Here is a 19655-nt window from a genome sequence, read left to right on the forward strand (position 1 = left end):
TTCAGATGTTTATATCTTTCCTTTTCTCCTTTGCTTTTGGCTTCTCTTCTTTTCACAGCTATTTGTAAGGCCTCCCCAGACAGCCATTTTGCTTTTTTGCATTTCTTTTCCATGGGGATGATCTTGATCCCTGTCTCCTGTACAATGTCACGAACTTCATTCCATAGTTCATCAGGCAGTCTCTCAGATCTAGGCCATTAAATCTATTTCTCACTTCCACTGTATAATCATAAGGGATTTGATTTAGGTCATACCTGAATGGTCTAGTGGTTTTCCCTACTTTCTTCAATTTAAGTCTGAATTTGGCAATAAGGAGTTCATGGTCTGAGCCACAGTCAGCTCCTGGTCTTGTTTTTGCTGATGGTATACAGCTTCTCCATCTCTGGCTGAAAAGAATATAATCAATCTGATTTCGGTGTTGACCATCTGGTGATGTCCATGTATAGAGTCTTCTCTTGTGTTGTTGGAAGAGGGTGTTTGTTATGACCAGTGCATTTTCTTGGCAAAACTCTATTAGTCTTTGCCCTGCTTCATTCTGTATTCCAAGGCCAAATTTGCCTGTTACTCCAGGTGTTTCTTGACTTCCTACTTTTGCATTCCAGTCCCCTATAATGAAAAGGACATCTTTTTTGGGTATTAGTTCTAAAAGGTCAAGAGGGTGAAATTCTCTTTCACACCACTTTCCTAAAATTGAGAAGAAACTCCAAGACTTCAGTTTCAATTAGAGAATTGGAACAGACATGCTATTCTCTTTTTACTTCTCCTGTGTCACCACTTTGACCAGCCTTCACTAAAACATGTTTCTGAAAATATAGAAGCAATAGACCAGAGGGAAGAAACTGACAAAGAGATTAGCACAAAAAAACTGGAACAGTTCATAAACATGTGAAAGTCTAAATTAGAGCAGCCTTAGGGAGTAAAAACCATAATCAAGGTTAAAATGCCATAGCACCCTGTTAATTTTTAAGTATATCCTGACTGAAATTAATATTGAAACATTGATTTTCTTAAAACAGTAACATTAGGAGCTCCAACATCACATAAGCTTACAGCACCACACACTGTATTTTTACTCAGATGCTGATTTATCAAAATAAGGTGGAAACACATGTGTTTCCACAATTTTATCTGCAGTTGAAACCATGATTAGGGCATGGTAACAATAGAAATATTACTTGAAATGCCAGAAAACCGATTTTCTTAAAACAAAAAATTCCTATCTGAAACTCAAATGCCCCTTGAAACTAATTATTTTTAATAATAATAATAACAGAAGAAAACATTTGCAGATGTATACTTACCTCCCAAAGTTCTAAGTTGTATACATTAAATATATACAGCGTTTTGTATGTCAGTCATACCTCAATAAAGTTGCCTAAATTAAAGTAATTCTTTTCTTAGGGGTCTCAACTAGTATCATCAAAGATCTTTTGAGGGTGAGATTGGAAAAGATCACTTTTCTGGTGATCTTCCCCAAAAGAGCTGATTAGCCATGAGCTGCTAGAAATGTACTGCAAATATTCTCAGGGCTCCCCCTGTCTCACCCACCAGATGGCTGACCATTTTGAAAGACTCAACTACCTACATTAGGAACTCACTGTGATAGCTGACTTTTCCTCTAGTCCACCTGGTCTGATGGGATTAATGTGTAAAGCATCTAGATCTTCCACCATTGTAATAACCACTGGAAACTGACCACCTACTCATACCCTAGTCTCACTGCTATCTTTACTGTCTCCACCTTGGCACAATCCAATGCGCTTAGCACTGAGCACTTCTCATGAGTCACTTCAGGTCCTATTAGCCTCACTGACTGTTACACTTGATGTGTGTCAGCTACTGTGCTGTTAATTTCCAAGTTTCATATTTTCCTTCTCCTTCAACAACTCCACAAACAGAATGTGAGCTCCCCACCGAGGTGGCCTGGTGATGAGACTAGCTCCTGCCACAAATCCTCCTTCTTGCCCTGACTGTGACCTGGGACCTTCAAATGCACCAGTGAGATCCCCTCATGCCTTTTCCTTGTGTTGCACCCTGACTCCCCGTGTTGTCACTTCTCCATGTGTCTTCACTCTTTTGGCTTCTCGTGCTTTGTTGAGTCAACCTCCTTGCAGCCTCCCTGATATGATCCCTTCATACCTCTGGTGACTCTGTTTCTTTAAGACCAGAGAGTGTTATAAACTATGCTTGCCCTCTCTTATGCCCTCTCTTGTGGCCAAACCTGACTGGCCATCTCAATAGAATAAAAAATAATCATGATGAAACTAATCTGTCACATCATTGTATGAAAATATAACCCAGCAGTTGTACCTGTTTGTAAAATTTGACCTCACTTCCCCGCCTCTTATGACACATCACAGAGATCTGAAGGGTCCAGCTGTCCACAAGTCTGAAGTTTTTACTGTCCAGGGCCAAGCAAACCCTTAACCCCCCTTGAGAACCTAATGCTCTAAGAATCAAGTGTGACCAGAGTCTTCCCCCAAGGGTGCTCTAAAGCATGTGATCTGGTTTCCCCATGGTCATTCTGTGAATGAGATGGAGGTGTTTCCTGCTGGGAATCCCCTCCCAGACCAGACAGGCCTTACCTGAGCAGACTGCTCCAATATCCTGGTCATGAGAGAAGGTGTCATTATAGTTTTTAAAATCAATATGAACACACTTATAGATACTCAAAGTTGATTCAGCATCTATACTCTCACAAGAACCATATAAAAACCAAATGGGGCCAAGTCTTGGTCCAAAATAAGACCCTCTGGGAGCATCAATGGCAACTCCACATTCCAGTCGTCTGCACACGTCTTCTACACCATTTATGAGCCAGGTCTCAGTATACACAGTGCCCCATTCTCCTTTGTACTTCGCTTCCACTCTCCCCTCACAGCGGTGGGCTCCATCCTTCAGCCTCAGCTCCAGAACTGCAAGAGAGACACAGACACAGGACACAGGAGAGATTTTAAGAGAGAGTGCAGTGGTGTGCTGGTAAGTATTAAAAAATAATCTTCTCTCTGAGGGGAAAAAAAATCCCTGCATTTGTTGACTTTTATGGTATAAACATTCCCACCGTGGCCAACTCAAAACCCCCAATGTGCCATCACTGAACGTGGAGCAGGAAAGGAGGCACCAGGTGTTTCTCACGAGCCTGTGGAACCAGCTCCAGGGACACCACTGAGGACAGGCCTCCAGAGACTCTGGATGCTGCCCTCCCTGTAGATGTGCCCAAGGCTACTAGGGCCCAGCTTCCCCATCTCAGTTACAGCTCATGGCCCAGGACCCAGGGAGGAATCCTCCCTCTCCTTCCCTGTCCATAGGGAGCATCTCATCCAGCTCAGGAACAGAGGGCTGGGGTAACAGGCTCCACAGTGTCCCAGTTATTCCTGTCACCTGTGTTCATGCCCTTGTGTAATCCCCACACTCCAATGTATCTAGTAACATGCCTGTAACAAATAGTATTTGGCAAAAGTGATGAGATGTCACTTAAGAGATTAGGTTTCAAGATGACTCTGGTTTCCTTTTGGTGACCTCTCTCTCTCTAGCTCACTCTAATGAAGCCAGCTGCCACATTGTGAGCTGTGTATGGAGAGACCCTCATGACAAACAACCAAGGGAGGCCTCTTGGCAACAGCCAGCAAGAGACTGAGGCTCTCAGTTAAACAGTCTCCTAGAGTCTGAATGCTGCCAACAACCAGGTGGGTTTGAGTGGTACCCACCCCTCGTTGAACCTTCAGATGATTGAACCAGTGAGACAACACAAGTCAGAGGACCCTTGCTGATTCCTAGCCCATGGAAATTATAAGGTGCTAGATGTTTGCTGCTTTAAGCTATTGTTTTGTTTTGTTTGTTTATTTTTGGCTGTGCTGGGTTTTTGTTGCCACTCACAGACTTTCTCTAGTTACAGAGTAGAGGCTACTCTTCATTGTGGTGTATGAGCCTCTCCTGCCGGTGGCTTCTCTTGTTGCTGAGCATGGGCTCTAATCATGAGGGCTAAGATGCCTAGCTTTGCAGTAATTTGTAGCACAGCAACACATAATTAATGTAGGAAGGCATTATGCTAAGTGAAAGAAGTAAGACAGAGAAAAGCAAATACTGTTTGGTCTCATTTATATGTGAGCTCTTAAAAAAAAACACACAAATTCATAGATAAGGAGAGTAAATTGGTGGTTGCCTGGGTAGGGATGGGAGTAGGAGGAAAGGATGATGGTGGTACAAACTTCTACTTAGAATATAGATAAGCCCTGGGGATGGAATGTACATGTGACTGTAGTTGACAATTGTTATTTAGTCACCAAGTCATGTCCTACTCTCTGCAAGCCCATAAACTTCAGCATGCCAGGCTTCCCTGTCCTTCACTATTTTCTGGAGTTTGCTCAAACTCATGTCCATTGAGTTGGTGATGCCATCCAACTATCTCATCCTCTGTCACTCCTTTCTTCTCCTGCTCTCAGTCTTTCCCAACATCAGGGTCTTTTCCAGTGAATTGGCTCGTCATATCAGGTGGCCAAAGTATTGTAGCTTCAGCATCGGTCTTCCAATGAATATTCAGGTTGATATCCTTTAGGATCGACAAATTGATCTCCTCATTGCCCAAGGGACTCTCAAGAGTATTCTCCAGCACCACAGTTTGAAAGCATCACTTCATTGGTGCTCAACTTTCTTTATGGTCCAGCTCTCACAACCATACATGACTACTGGAAAGGCCATAGTTTTGATTATAGGGACCTTTGTTGGTAAAGTGATCTCTCTGTTTTTTAATATGCTGCCTAGATTTGCCATAGCTTTTCTTCCAAGGAGAAAACATCTTTTGATTTCATAGCTTCAGTCACCATCTATGGTAATTTTGGAGCCCGAGAAAATAAAATCTGTCACTGTTTCCACTTTTTCCCCATCTTTTTGCCAAGAAATGATGGAATCAGTTGTCATGATCTTAGTTGACAATACCGGATTGTATATTTGATCATTACTGATAAAGTCAATCTTAAAAGTTCTCAAAACATACACACAGTAACTATGTAATGTGATAAATGTGTTAACTAACTTAATTATGTTAATAGTTTCAAAATATATATGTATTTCTTTTTTAATACTTTAATTTGGGGAGTATAGTTGATTTATAATGTTGTGTTAGTTTCAGGTGTACAGTAAAGTGACTCGGTTATATATTTTAATACATACACTCATTCTTTTTTAGATTCTTTTCTCTCATAGCTTACCACAGAATACTGGTTAGACTTCCCTGTACTATACAGTAGGTCCATGTAAATTATCTATCATATATATAGTAAGGTGTGTGTGTGTTAATTTCAAATTCCTGATTTATCCCTCTCCCTAACTCCCAACATTTCCCCTTGTGTAACCATAAGTTGTTTTGGATATCTGTAAGTCTGCTTCTGTTTTGCAAATAAGTTCATTTGTATCCTTTTAAAATTAATTTTTATTGGAGTATAGTTGCTTTGCAATGTTGTATCCTCTGTACAGCAGAGTGAATCAGTTATTTGTTGTTGTTCAGTTGCTAAGTCATGTCTAACTCTTTGTGAATTCATGGACTCACGCACTCCAGGCTCACCTGTCCTCCACTATATCCTGAAGCTTGCTCAAATTCATGATGATTTCTAACCATCATGCTATCTAACCATCTCCTCCTCTGCCTCCCCCTTCTCCTCTTGCCTTCAATGTTTTCCAGCATCATTTCCAATGAGTCTGCTCTTGGTTGAGTCCCTTTTCTCTACACCATCCCCAGCATTTATGCTTTATAGAGTTTTTGATGGCCAATTCTGACTGGTGTGAGGTGATGCCTCTTTGTACTTTTGATTTGCATTTCTCTAATGATTAGTGATGCTCAGCATCTTTTCATGTCTTTTTTTGGACACCTGTATGTCTTCACTGGAGAATATATACATATGTATTTCAAGTCATCATACTGTATACCTTTCACTTATATCTTATTATATGGTGATTACCTTCCAATAAAGCTGGAAACAATAGATAAAAACAACTATATAGAGAGACAAAAACTTTTGCAAATGCAAGGGAAAGAATGACAGGAATAATAGTAATGGGAGCTTGAAATACATATCTCAGCTTTTAATACTTGAAATGGTCATCTGAACTAAATTCAATGGGGAAAAAGTGGAAGTAGTAACAGATTTTATTTTGGGGGGCTCCAAAATCCCTGTGGACAATGACTGCAACCATGAAATGAAAAGACACTTGCTCCTTGGAAGAAAATCCATAACAAACCTAGTCAGCATATTAAAAAGCAGAGACCTCAATTTGCAAACAAAAGTCCGTATAGTCAAAGCTGTGATTTTTCCTGTGGTCATGTATGGATGTGAGAGTTGAACCATAAAGAAAGCTGCGTGCATGCATGCTAAGTCGTTTCAGTAGTGTCCAACTGTTTGTGACCCTATGAACCACAGCCTGCCAGGTTTCTCTATCCATGGGATTCCCCAGGCAAGAATACTGGAGTGGATTGTCATTTCCTTCTCCAGGGGATCTTCCCAAGCCAGGGATTGAAACTGCATCTCTTATGTCTCCTGCATTGGCAGGCGGGTCCTTTACCACTAGCACCACCTGGGAAGCAGCAACGAAGAATTGATGCTTTTGAACCGTGGTGTTGGAGAAGACTCTTGAGAGTGCCTTGGACTGTCAGGAAAGAAATCAACCCTGAATATTCATTGGAAGGACTGATACTGAAGTTGAAGCTCCAATACTTTGGTCACTTGATACGAAAAGCTAACTCATTGGAAAAAAAAAAAAAAAACCCGCTGGTGTCCCCACTGATGGCACTTATCAGAGTTTATTATAATTTCTAGTTTTATTGTCCAGCTTCACTAGACTATCAGTTAATATGGGCCAGGGAGCTTTATTCACCATCATTAGGGCCTCAGCATCTGGTGAATTGCAAAGGGTATGGATTGAATGCCCCACAAACCCACCTTTAAATTAATAAACATTTGTGGAATGAAAGTCTAAATGAATTCTGAAAAGAAGGTATGGAAATGATATAATTTAGCACATTTATGGCATTCAAATCAGTAAGAAAAGAAAAATAATTCAGGAATGACATTGGAAAAAATAAAATTAGGTAGAATGTCATATCATACATAAAATAACTTACACAATTATTTAGTATTTACACATTTAAATATATTCATAAAATTATTACAGATAAAAATAATTTATTTAAATTTGAAGTGGGGAAGAACATGCTTGACAAGGCTCTGAAAGTGGAAACAAAAATGGGAAATTTTAACAGGCAATTAATATTATTAGAAACTTCCATGAGGGACTTCCCTGGTGGTTCAACAATTAGGACTCTGCACTTCCAATGCAGGTACCACAGGCTTGATTCCTGGTCTTGTTTGGTACAGCCAAAAAAATCAAACAATAAACTGAAGGAAGCATATTCAGTCTACAAATAATTTAATTCGATAGGACAGGGACTTGCACCCAAATTGCTTGGTTTCAAGTCTTACCTCTGTGTCTTACAACTGACTCATCTTGGGCAAGTGACTTTGCTTTGCCTCAGTGATCCGTTCGGTGGATAAAAAATATATTCTGCTTGTTGGACTGCTGTGTGCTCAAACGAGTTCATATAAGTAAGTGCACTGTAGGTTGTTGCAGTAGATGATAGTAGTAGTATAAAGAGCTTCAATACAAATCATGACAAAAACGATAGCCATCACCAGGTAAAAAGGACAAATGTAATCAGCAAAGTAATTCACAAAGGAAGGATTAAATTAGCTAATATATGCCAGTATTTGCCTACCAAACTGGCTAAGGTTTTAGAACCTCGTAAGAAGACAAAGTTGGTGAAGCTATGTGGAAACTAACATTCTCATTCACCATTTGTAGAATTAAAGTTCAGTGCAGCTATTTCTGGCAAGCATTAATCTCTATGTACCAAAAACCGTAAAGGTATAGGTACAAAGCCTTAAAGCCTTAGAGGTACTCAGCCTATAAAGCAGCAACTCCACTTTTTTTTTCAACATTTAAATATTTGTTTATTTATCTATTTATTTGACTGCCTAGGTCTTAGTTGCCATATGCAGGATCTTTAGCTGCAGCACGTGAACTCTCAGTTGCCACATGTGGAATCTAGTTCCCTGACCAGGGATCGAATCTGGGACCCTGCACTAGGAGCAGGGAGTCTTAGTTACTGGACCACCAGGGAATTCCCGGAAACCTCACCTTTAGAATATGATTAAGAGAAGCAGTCATGGATGGTCCTACATTTAAACACAGGGAAGTTCAGAGTAACATTTTCATAATAGCAAAAAATGTTGAAAACAACTAAATGCTCAATACAGATGGTCAGGGGAGCATATTGCATTTCTGCGTATAGTGAAATAGCTGGAGGCAGTTAAAAAATTCAGTACTATCCCTGTGATAGCCTGTATTTTTTAAATCTACAATAAAATGCTTTAGTGTGTAAAAGAATAGTTAATGATATAGAAAAATGCCCAAAATATATTCTGGATTGTAAAAACAGGATACAAAACAATATATGCCAGATTATCTAATCCTGAGGAATCGCTAATGGCATCAATTGCATTTGAGAGATAGTTTTATGCCAATGCCCATCATGAATTTCAAGGTGGAGATTCCTGTAACATGTGAGAAATCATCAGGTGCTCATAAAGGCCAAGACTATTATTCTACAAGGAGCAAGTCTACTGTAACATGAAGTAGAAGAATAAAATGTTATAGGATAACTCTGAATGGTGTTGTTTCAAAGAAAATGAAAATAGTGCTTGCTTTGGTGAAATATTCTTGCTTCTTAAAAAACAACTGATTTTTAAAACAATTTCCTACAATTTTTCTTGTAAGAGGAGGGAGCTATGCATCAAAACATCCATCATCTCCCCCTTGTGCGACCAAAACCCACCTCTGACCCCCAGAGCCCTCAGAAGGAGACATTTCACCAGCACCTGCCCAGCACTCAAGGAGCAGAGATGAGGAGGGAGGGGACTTCCCAAGGAGAGCTGTGGACACAAGGCTGAGGTCTAGGGGATGACAGTGAGCTCTGAGACGAGATAGGGCTGCACGGAGTCTCAGCCAGATCAGCACCCACATCTGAGAAAGCTGCCTTCTCCAGGCTGGAGACCAGATTCTCTGCAGCCCCAGCCCTGACACCCGCCGTCCTCTCACTCAGGGGAAACCAGCTCCAGAGAGGAACAGGAGAGGGTGCGAGGCAGAAAGTGCTCCCTACAGAGTCACAGCAGATCCTGGGAGGGGAAAGGACCATCCCAGGGCCCCAGCACATCAGGAAATGTCACAGGGATTGGGGCAGAGACTAGGGAACTCATACACCTGCGGCTGCACATCAACTGATCTCTACAGACAAGAGGTCCCCTCTCCTGGCTGTGGGCTTCTGCTCTGTAATGGACACCTGGTAGGGACAGGTGAGGTAAGCAGGCAGAGCGTCTCACAGAGCCCAGTGCTGGGCAGACACAGCAACAAGCAGAGGGGAGCCTGGGGGATGGGGAGAGAGGAGCCAGAGAGAAGCAGGCAGGTGCACCATTATCTCTGATCTGGTTACATGCAGTGGCCAAGACACCCAGCCCTGGGGGACCCTGTGTGCTTCACAGACCAATGGACTCAGCCCATGCTGATCAGCTCTGTTCCTCTCACAGAGACAGGATCCACACATTCCTCACACACACACATATACACAAACTCCTCATACACTCCCACTCCACACACACACACACACATACACACACAAACTCCTCACTCACTCCTCACACACACACACTCTCACACACTCCTCACACACCCTTACACATGCCTCACAATCACACACACATACACACTCCACACACACACAACCTCACACACTCCTCACTCACCCACTCACACACACACACACACACTCCTCACCCTCACACACACACACACACAAATACAAACACAGAGCCTACAGGAGCATACACACAGGAAACATGGGGATCCAGGGGCAGTGCTCAAACACCAGGCACGTGGAGCATGTGGGAACAGCCCAGAGTCCCAGTTGAGGTCAGTAGCTGGAGCTTCCACACACTGGGAGCCACTGGGCCCTAGAAGCTCCCTGAGGGAGTGGAGGGGACTCAGGCTGACCCAGCTCGGTCCAGAGCAAACCTCACTGCTCTGTAAAATCTGCCACAACTAGCAGTGGACCCCCACAGGAGATGGACAAGTATTCACAGTCAGCGTGGCCCCTTTTTGGTCAAAAACACTGAGGTTCAGCTCCACAGCTACAGACACCTTTCCCTTCACCAAGGTATGCACTGCCTGGTGTGGACCCAAGGCAGAGGGGCAGCTCTTACCTTGACCACCCACCACGGTGCCGAGGAGGAGGACACAGAATCCCCACAGGGAGAGGTGTCTGCCCACAGCCATCCTGACCCCACGTCCTCAAGGTCACAGTCCCAGCTGCAGGATCAGCCTGTGAGGAGGCGTCAGGGTGCCGACCGGGGTCTATATAGACCACCCCTTACACCCTCCCTCCTGGGAGCCAATAGCGACACCTCTCACCATTTCAGGCACTATCGGAGGCTGCATCTGCCACTTTCTGCAGCTCAGACACCAATGAGCTTCTGAATGTTCAACATCTCCTTATATGAGCAACACGGTCCTTTGACCTCCTGCTTCCGTGGTCCTGAGAGCAGGGCCCCCTGACCAGGGCTGGAGTAGAAAAGTCTTTCCTCTGATTACCTTGGCCAATCCCCAAGAACTGTAAAATCTTGCAGGGTCAGGTTGTGGAGTTCACCGGACCACGGAGAATAACTTTGGTGGTATCAAGCATTGATCTTCCCCAGCACTGAGCTCAGGATCAAGCAGAGTACTACAAGAAAGCTTCAAGCACAAGAACATTTCTTGGGCCAGCAGAAAATGAGGACAAGGATTTCAGGAATTCACAGATGACCGTGGAGAAGGTGGGGAGGGAACCATTAAGTTGAGTGGATGAGATTGCAGGTCTTCTCCTCACAGAATGATCCGGAGATTGGGTCCCAGAGAAGGTGCATGTATGCTCAGTTGTGTCCTACTTTTTGTGACCCCTGAATTGTAATCTGCCAGGATCCTCTGTCCACAGGATTTCCTAGGCAAGAATACTGGACTGGGTTGCCATTTCCTTCTTGAGGGGATCGTCTCAACCCAGGCATTGAACCCACGTCTCCTGTGTCTCCTGCATTAGCAGGCAGGTTCTTTATTGCTGAGCCACCTGGGAAGCCCTATAAGGGATTTTCAGACATGCTAAGTCCCTTTCCCTTTATTTCATTAATTTTATGTGAAATATCCCTCTCAGCTAGTCAACAAATGATGCTTCAAGAAAGAAAGAGATTGCTGTTACAGGAAACAAAGAGAAAGTAGAAGTTATCATTCAACTCTAGCCTGCCAAAATAGAATTTGGGGATCTAAGAGAAGAAAATATATAACTTAGAAAGATTTGGGTTTTCTAAACTTCACACTGTCCCTCTTTGCATATTGAGAGTTTGGTTTTATAAGATTCAGAACACCCTTGTATTATAAGCCATAACTAAAGAAGATGTAAAATATAATTTAAAGCAACTGCCCTCAGACAGAAGGATAAATAGAAAGTATTCTGCTGCACAGTGGCTGCATGCAAGGGGCAAAGAAGAGGCGAGTGAAGCAGAAAACAGAACCTCTTCTGAGTCTAAGAGGAAAGGTGGCAGCAAGAATGGAAGCCCAGGTAGATTGGGTGCACAGAGCCAAGCAGAAGGGACTGATGTCCAGTGTGGCCATTGCTGCCTTGTTCTGTTTCCACTGATCAGAGAAGCTCCCAGATGCTTCCCAGAAAGTAGCCCAGGGATGAGTATAGAGATTGAGTAGGGCCATAAGTGATGCAAGATAGAGCTCCCCCATTGAAATTCAAGGTCACTAACATACTGCTTTCATTCCTCATACTCCCTCAGGCTCAAGATCCCCATGATGCCCCTCTGTGGTCCACACAAACCCACCCTGAGGCCCCGTCACCCTGACTCTCATCATTTCAGCACAAATGTGGGAAGGACCCACCTGTGACACACATGCCCCAGAGTCCCCACCAGAGCTCAGAAACGGCTTCACACCCTTCCCCTCCCACACCTGAGGGCAGCTGTGGACCAGTCCGCAGCTCTGTCACATCCCCACTGGGAGAACACCTCATCCTGGTCAGCAGACATAGCTTCTCTGTCCTTGAGACTCAGGTAAATAAAAATGGAGAAAGTTCAATTGAACATATGCTTTTCTCCCTCTAAATATGCTAATATTAATCCATTATTTTACAATAGTCACTTATTTGCCCTATATTCCTCTGACTTCCAAGCCTCCATCTGTACATGAACCCCATCTCCTCTGGATGCTTAAAACAGTGGTGATAACAACTGATTATAAATATCAAAATCAGAATATAAACTCAGGGACTGGAGTAGAAACAGGATCTGCTCAGTCACTAGAGTCGATGCTGTACTCCCCCTGGGTCCCAGAGTCACCATTCCTTACCCAGTTATGGACTCTGCAGCATCACCAGAAACCACCAGACAAACACCTAGAACACAGGACATGCTTCCTGGAGTCCAGTCATTCCTCCCACAGGATGACACAGGGATGTGTTTAGTGAACCAGGTACACATGGTCTCACCTCAGGATTGAGATCTCACAAGTGAAATACTGTTATGAACTCCATACCCTGTTACAAGGATGGAGTGGGCTGGAAGGAGGGGTTAACCCAGGGCTGGCAGGCTGTGTCCAGACAACACCCTCTACCCCAGAGCTGGGGATGCAGGTCAACATGGACCAACTCACCCTCTGATGAAGGTTTATCTTCTCTGACACATAAGGAAATCTCAGTGTCCCATCTCATCCAAGATTTCAAGGAGGAAAGCTTTAGGGAGGACACTAAACTTGTTCACATGAACTTCAGGGGTCAGAACAGGCTCAGGAACCAGTCTGCCTGCCTGACTCAGAGCTCAGTCACATACCGTGTGTATGACCTTGAACAGGATCCTTACACTCTCTGTATAGTGGCTTTGTCTGTAAAAGAAGAGTTATACTTGTGTATAGATGACAGAGTTTTGGTTAGAATTAAATGAGTTGGCATTAGTAAGAGATATAACTAGTCAACAATAGTACATCATCTTTGCGGAGAAGCAATATTAGGGCCCCTCTGTCCATCCCATCCCAGGAATCCCAGGACTCTAGAACAGGAATTTAATTCTGTTACCTGGAGCCTTGACTGGAGCTGTCAGAACTCTCCCAGGAACCACATGCTGTGATGGTGATTGGGGCCAGAGTTGTGAGTCTTCCACACATCGCCCCTTCTCTCTGTGCCCCAGAGAGAGGTTCTACTGCTCATGAACCTCGACCTTATCAACTGTGAACCTCATGAATTAAGTTGTTTACTTGCTAATTTTACTTTATAAATAGACTTGGTAAAGTTCTGGGTCTAATTCACCTCCTTATCACCGATGCCTGTTAATTAAAAATCCTAAATGATGTCTATTGTATACCTGAATGAATGAATATCAGCCAGGTATTTTACACAAATCATTTCAACCCAAAGAAATCTTTTGAGATATAATTTAACTTGATGTGAGGACTTAACAGCACAATGCAAGTTGTGTCACTTGTAATGATATTTCAATATGATTAAATGGTATAAGCTATGTATTGGTTAACTTCTACACTTTTCTACAATGAATGCAGTAAATTGAAATACCAGAAACAAGGCTAGCCCTATTCCAAGAGCAGTGCTGAGAGAGCCAGTTCTAAACATGTATAAACACTGCGTCTTTATGTATCTGAAGATAAAGAAGACAAACCTCAGCACACTGACAGGTGAACACCGTGAAGCTTCCTATTCTGGTCTTAATCAGATATGGCCATGTGGTCCGGATGTTTATATATTTACCATTTGGCGTATTTTCAGTTCAAACCACACATAACTGTAACAGGAAGAAATTTTGTTATAAAAAATTTTAGTTTAACAGCTCTTTATTGAATTAGAAGTGCAGAAGTAAAGAGCAGGAACAATCCTGTTCTTTAACTTAGACTAACTGTTTATTCAGTCTTATGGATTGTAAAGCAATACAATATGTAGCATTATTATTCCCAAATCACCATAAAATATGGAGGTTTCAGAGGTTCAGCAATCTCTTTGCTAGGAAAGTTAATAATTAAATATCCTTGGTAGAGGGACATTTTTGGGACCAATCAGAGGGACTAATATACAAAATTATTTTTGAATTAAAAAAGAACTATATGACCCTCAAAGGAAACAATCAATTGAGCTGTTACACCAAAGTACTGGTGACCCACCTCACCATCCGTGTTCCTTGCATGGCTGGACCAAGATTTGTAAAGGCTTCTTTACTAAAGACAACTTCTACACAAGGGCATGTGATGAGCTTGGTCATAAGCTGGTCATGAGCTGACTGAGGTCCAACCCATCATATCTTTTCAACCCTTTACAGTATATTACTGGCAACATCAAACAAAGAGTATGGCACTGAATTGGCCTCATTCACTCCTCCATAGTGCAACATCAAATACCCAGAAACCAGCGCAGATCAAAGCCACTAAATCAAAGACAAGCATATTCTAAGTGGTGAGCAAGCCGACCAAGGGCCCTTCCCTGCTGCTGTTGGAAAGGAAGAAGCCCTCCCACCCCAGACACCATCTGTGGGAGGAGAAACAAGAAGATGCTTCCTGAAATAGAGGAAAAGCAGTCTTAGCAGGGAGCTTGAACTGGATTTGACAAGATAATTATTAACATAAATCCAAGCTAACTTGGGGGACAAATTTTAAATGGGAGAGTCTATGCTAACTTCACGGAACTTTCAGTCCATGTAAACACCCCTTGCTACTGCACGAGATGAAATCAGTTATAAAAATAGCGAATATTACATTTATGCATATTTGAATCTAGAGGACACATTTTCAAGCCCACTACAGAAAGAAAATATGTATAACTTCCTTTATTTTTAAAAGCACAGAGTTGTCACTTCCGTGAACGCTTTCTAATTCTTCCAGTTCAGAATTACTGCTGTGTCTATTAATCTGTAAAAACTTTCTTTTTGTCTCTAAGTGGTGTTTTTTGGGAGCAAGTATTGTGTCTTGTTCTTCAATGCCTCCATAAGGTCAAGTAAAGACACATAGAAAGAGCTTAACAAATATCACCCTGCAGTTAGTGATACTGAGTGGGGAAGGAAGAAGGGCAGGGGAGACACAAATCTGATTAATCCCATTCGAACAAGCTGAAGTGGAGTAAGGAGTCAGAGACACACCAAAGGAGCCAGATAGAAAATGCCTTCAAATTCCACTCCGAGAGGGTCAGATCACGTTCAATCTCTGCACAAAGCTGTACCTCAGAAGCTTCTCCAAGGAGAGAAAAAACTGACAGCACTGCTCTCAGGAGTTCCACTGAAGGACGTGGATAGACAGTAATACTCGTCAAATAGCTGTATTTCTACTCCCCGGTGCCTCATTGTGGCCAATGAAACGTGGGCGGTGGCACCTGTGTCACTTCTGAGTGGAGGCAGGAAAAGCCCAAGTGTGACTCTCTAGTCTCTCTCTTTTTCCTGCCCCAGAGGCTGCATGTTCCAGATGGTGCACGTGCGAGAGCCTCACAGACCACAGACGTCTGTAGGTTGTGATGAGTGTGTGTGTATGTGTGTGTCTGATTATGAGTACATAAGTATGTGTTCATTTGTATATGTGTGTGTGTGTGTGTGTGTATGTGTGTGTGTGTGTTGCCCCTGAGATTTGGGGGTCACTTTTTCCAGCAGCAGAACAGAGTCTCTTCTGATGGATACCAAGGAGAAAGAAGACTTGAAGACAGAACCTGTCACATGAAGCAGGTCCTTTCCTAGATCTCCTCTTCCTTCTGTGTCTTCGTCTTAAGCTACTCCCTCTGATCTCACCTTGCTTCCTCTGTTGGGCTTGGTTGTTTCTCAGTCGCCATTTCTAATTGACCAACACCTAGATCTAAGTCCTGTTTAAGAGCACCCGCCCCTGGTGCATCTCCTGTTCCCTTTACATCACTCTGTGCTGACAGTCAGGCTCAGTCTCCCGAATTTGTCTCTTGGCATCTTGACATTCATCCTTAAACAGCTCTTCTTTACTCTGAGTTAGCCTATCCATCATCTTTGATCCTGTTTTTGCCTTCTACCAATCCTATACTAATGAAAAGGCAGCATGTATTTCTAAGCCCCGTAAGTTTTTTTTTTTTGATTTCCTGAACACATCTGATTCCTGAGTTTAGTGCTCCATGCAGATAATTAACTACTTCACCTTTAGTTAAGAAATAATTTTACTGAATTTTCCCCCTCAACTCAAGAAAATGGCACATTCAAAACCTATATTCTTATGAGCACAGCCCTAGGGCTCCCCTCACAGGACTTGGAAGGGGCAGGAGTTAGGAGAGGCTGTGAAGGTGAAGCTTTGTTAGCTTCATGATTAATCCACCTCTGTTCAGAGTTGATGTAATTGCCAACTCCAGAGCTATTGAGTTCTTGTGGGTGGTCATTCTTAAGCCGCTTACATCCAAGATTAGTGCCACTGGAATGGCACTCAGAGTTCAAAGGCTGAGTGGTTGCTCAGACTTGAACTCCATGACCTGATGCTCTATTGCACATGGAGCATTGGTGCATCTGAGTCCAGTCTGAGGACCAGCCTAAGAACATTGGAAATATAGCAAAATGTGCTCCTTCTTTAACATCTTAAAGTCTGTGAATAGATTCTCTTTTCCTTATCATCAAATCCTTCCCCATCTGGACATGCTACCCAAGGCTCCTATAGGCTACAGGCATCTGCTGAGGCCCTTCCAGGGCCCAGGATTGGAGTGAGGCCTGTACCTGAGTATAAGCTCTGTATTTCCACTCTCTATAAGTTAATAGATGCTCATCTAAGGTTTACTGAATGATTGAATGGCACTATGCTAGATATTTAAGAGAAATTATCTTAACTATGAAGAACTATTTTTGGGGACATTATTTAGCTAATTGACATTTTTGTTTTAAAGATAAATGTTTTCAGCAATTAACAGGCCAAAATTTGATTTTCAAAAAAGAAGGTGCATATCACCACCAGATACATCACAACAAACACTGCAAACCTCTATCTCTGAGGATACACAAGACAAACCACAACACACTCACATGTGGCTTCTTACTAAGTCTTAATCAGACCCAACAGAGGAGACAGGGTATTTGGATGATTTATCACTTGGCAGTTTTTCAATTAAAACCACACAGGAACATCACAAGAAGAAAATTTGCAATTAAAAAAGCACAGCCACACCATCTATATGACATAAGGAAGGAGATGAGGTGCAGATAGAGTTCTTTGGCTTAAAATAACAAGCAGACTGATTAGACTTTCACTTTGTAAAAGGAAGGTCCTCTGGGGCTGATACTGAAGGATGCTGCAGAGACCATGATAACTTGACTTTTCTGTACAACAGTTAGAACTGTGAACTGATCGTTTTGGATAATGATGTGCTTTGATTTTTCTCTCTCTACTTTTTGTGAATCTACTGTAGGTTTTTACATTTTTGTTACATGGCTCATTATATCTTAAAGACACAATAGTCTATATTTTACTGATAACAAATTAATTTCAATCACATACAAAAGCTCTACCTTTTGATCCTCTCCTATACTTTCTGCTTTTGATATCAGAATTTATCTGTATTTATATTGTATATCACTAACAAAATATTTTTCTCTATAGTTACTTTAATGCTCCCCGTAAACTAGAGCTAACTGGTTAGCACACTACCATGCTCAGTGTTAGAATATTCGGAATTGCATTATATATTTACATTTACACGTCTGCTGTATATTTTCACTTCTTTAATATAATAATTAGTATCCTTCATTTGGGTTTCCCTGGTGGCTCAGAGGTTAAAGCATCTGCCTGCAATGTGGGAGACCTAAGAACTCCCCTAAGCAATCTTGTAAGACAAAACTCTGTTGGTGAACTCCCTCAACTGTTAGTTTTGGGGGAAAGTTTGTAACACATCTTCATTTCTGAAAGACAACCTTCCTGAGAAAAGTATTCTTGGTTTGCAGGTTTTTTTCTTTCATCAGTTTGAATATACCATCCCTTTCTCTCTTGGCTTGTCAGCTTTCTTCTGAGAAGTCTGCTGATATTCTTAAGGTTCTTCAGAGATTTTTTTGTGTGTGAGCATTTGCTTTTATCTTGATGCTTCTAAAATTCTCTCTTTGTGTTGATTACAAATAATGTGTCTTGGAGACAATCATTTTGAATGAACTCTGAGGAGTGACCTATTAGCTACATGAACTTGGATGTCTAAAAAATAAAAAAATAAAAAAAATAAATCTTATCAGATGTGGAACTTATCTGGTATTATTTCTTTAAGTACAATCTCTATCCCTTTCTCCCTCTCTTCTCCTTCTGGGACTCCAATAATGTGCAGGTTGTTACTGTGAATGTTATCCCATAGTTCACACAGGTTCTTTCATGCTTTTTTCATTCTTTTTTCTTCTTTGTCCTCTGGCTGGTTAGTTTCAATTTTCTTGTCTTCTGCCTCAAAGATTCTCCTGCTATTGCTGATGCTTTCTGTAGCATTTTCCATTTTGTTGCATTTCATTCATTGTAATCTTAAAAAGAATTTCTGCTTGATTCCTTCTCTTTTTCTGCCTCATTGCACAGCTTCAGGGATCTCAGTTCTCTGACCAGAATTGAATCCAGGCACAGCAGTGAAAGGATCGAATCCTAACCACTAAACCAACAGCAAACTCCCTGTTTGCTTCCTTTTTTTATGATTTCTGTCTCTTTTAAAAAAAAAAAATGAATTTATTTCTGTGGAGTGACTCAGAGCCCGTGCATAACAAATGCTGAGCCCATGCTCTAGGACCCACAAACCACAAACAGGAACCTGCATTCTGCAAGTACTGAAGCCTGAGCTCCTAGAGCCTGTGCTCCAAACAAGAGAAGCCCCCGCATAGAGAAGCCTGCTGTCCACAAAGAGAAGTAGTGCCTGCTTGCCACAACTAGAGAAAGTCCATGTGCAGCAACAAAGACCCAGTAAAGCCAAACATTAAAAACAATAACAATAATTATAATAAATAATTTTTAATCTTATTTTGTTCACATATTCTTTACCTGAATTTGATTGTTTATCTGTGTTTTTTTGGAGTTCACTGAGCTTCTTGGTGGGTATACTTTATTTCTTTCATCATATGTCATTTATTTCATTACTTCCCAATGGTGAATACTTCCCAATGGTGAGCTGCCCTGGGAGAAGTCCTGGGTATCTTCCCATCCCCAAGCACAGCCTAGAACTATGAAGACTACAAGCGTGACTGTAGATCTGAGCACTGGACACCATGCAGAGCCATCAGCCAGGGACTGGGTGGGTTCAACTTACAACCAGGCCATCACTCTCAGGTCTTATATTAGTTCAGCAGCCTCTCCACATGTCCACAGTGGAATTGGGGGCAGGGGGGTGTTGTGAAATGTAATACTTGGCCACTCCTACATGACAGCTCTCTCTACCCTGAAGAATCACAGCAGTATCACATTTACATTTTCAGTAGTAACCAGATTAAAGCAATCTTGAAACAGTGTGTTTTCAGAGAAGCCTATTAGCCTGAAATTCTTTATTTAAGTTCTAGATTTAATTCATCAAGAGATGGGAATATCAGAAAACC

General features: G+C 42.1%; 1 protein-coding gene across 1 annotated transcript in view; it reads right to left on the reverse strand.

Moving 5' to 3' along the window:
- LOC129644164 (antigen WC1.1-like) overlaps positions 1-10377 on the reverse strand; it is a 69205-nt gene extending 58828 nt beyond the window's left edge. The window contains exons 1-2 of the mRNA XM_055569629.1: positions 10305-10377; positions 2586-2915 (exon numbers count right to left, since the gene is read on the reverse strand). Coding sequence (XP_055425604.1) covers positions 2586-2915; positions 10305-10377 — 403 coding nt within the window. The remainder of the gene's footprint in view (positions 1-2585; positions 2916-10304) is intronic.
- Between the last annotated feature and the right edge of the window lie 9278 nt (positions 10378-19655).

Source organism: Bubalus kerabau, chromosome 1 (genome assembly GCF_029407905.1).
Source record: "Bubalus kerabau isolate K-KA32 ecotype Philippines breed swamp buffalo chromosome 1, PCC_UOA_SB_1v2, whole genome shotgun sequence".
Lineage (NCBI taxonomy): Eukaryota > Metazoa > Chordata > Mammalia > Artiodactyla > Bovidae > Bubalus > Bubalus kerabau.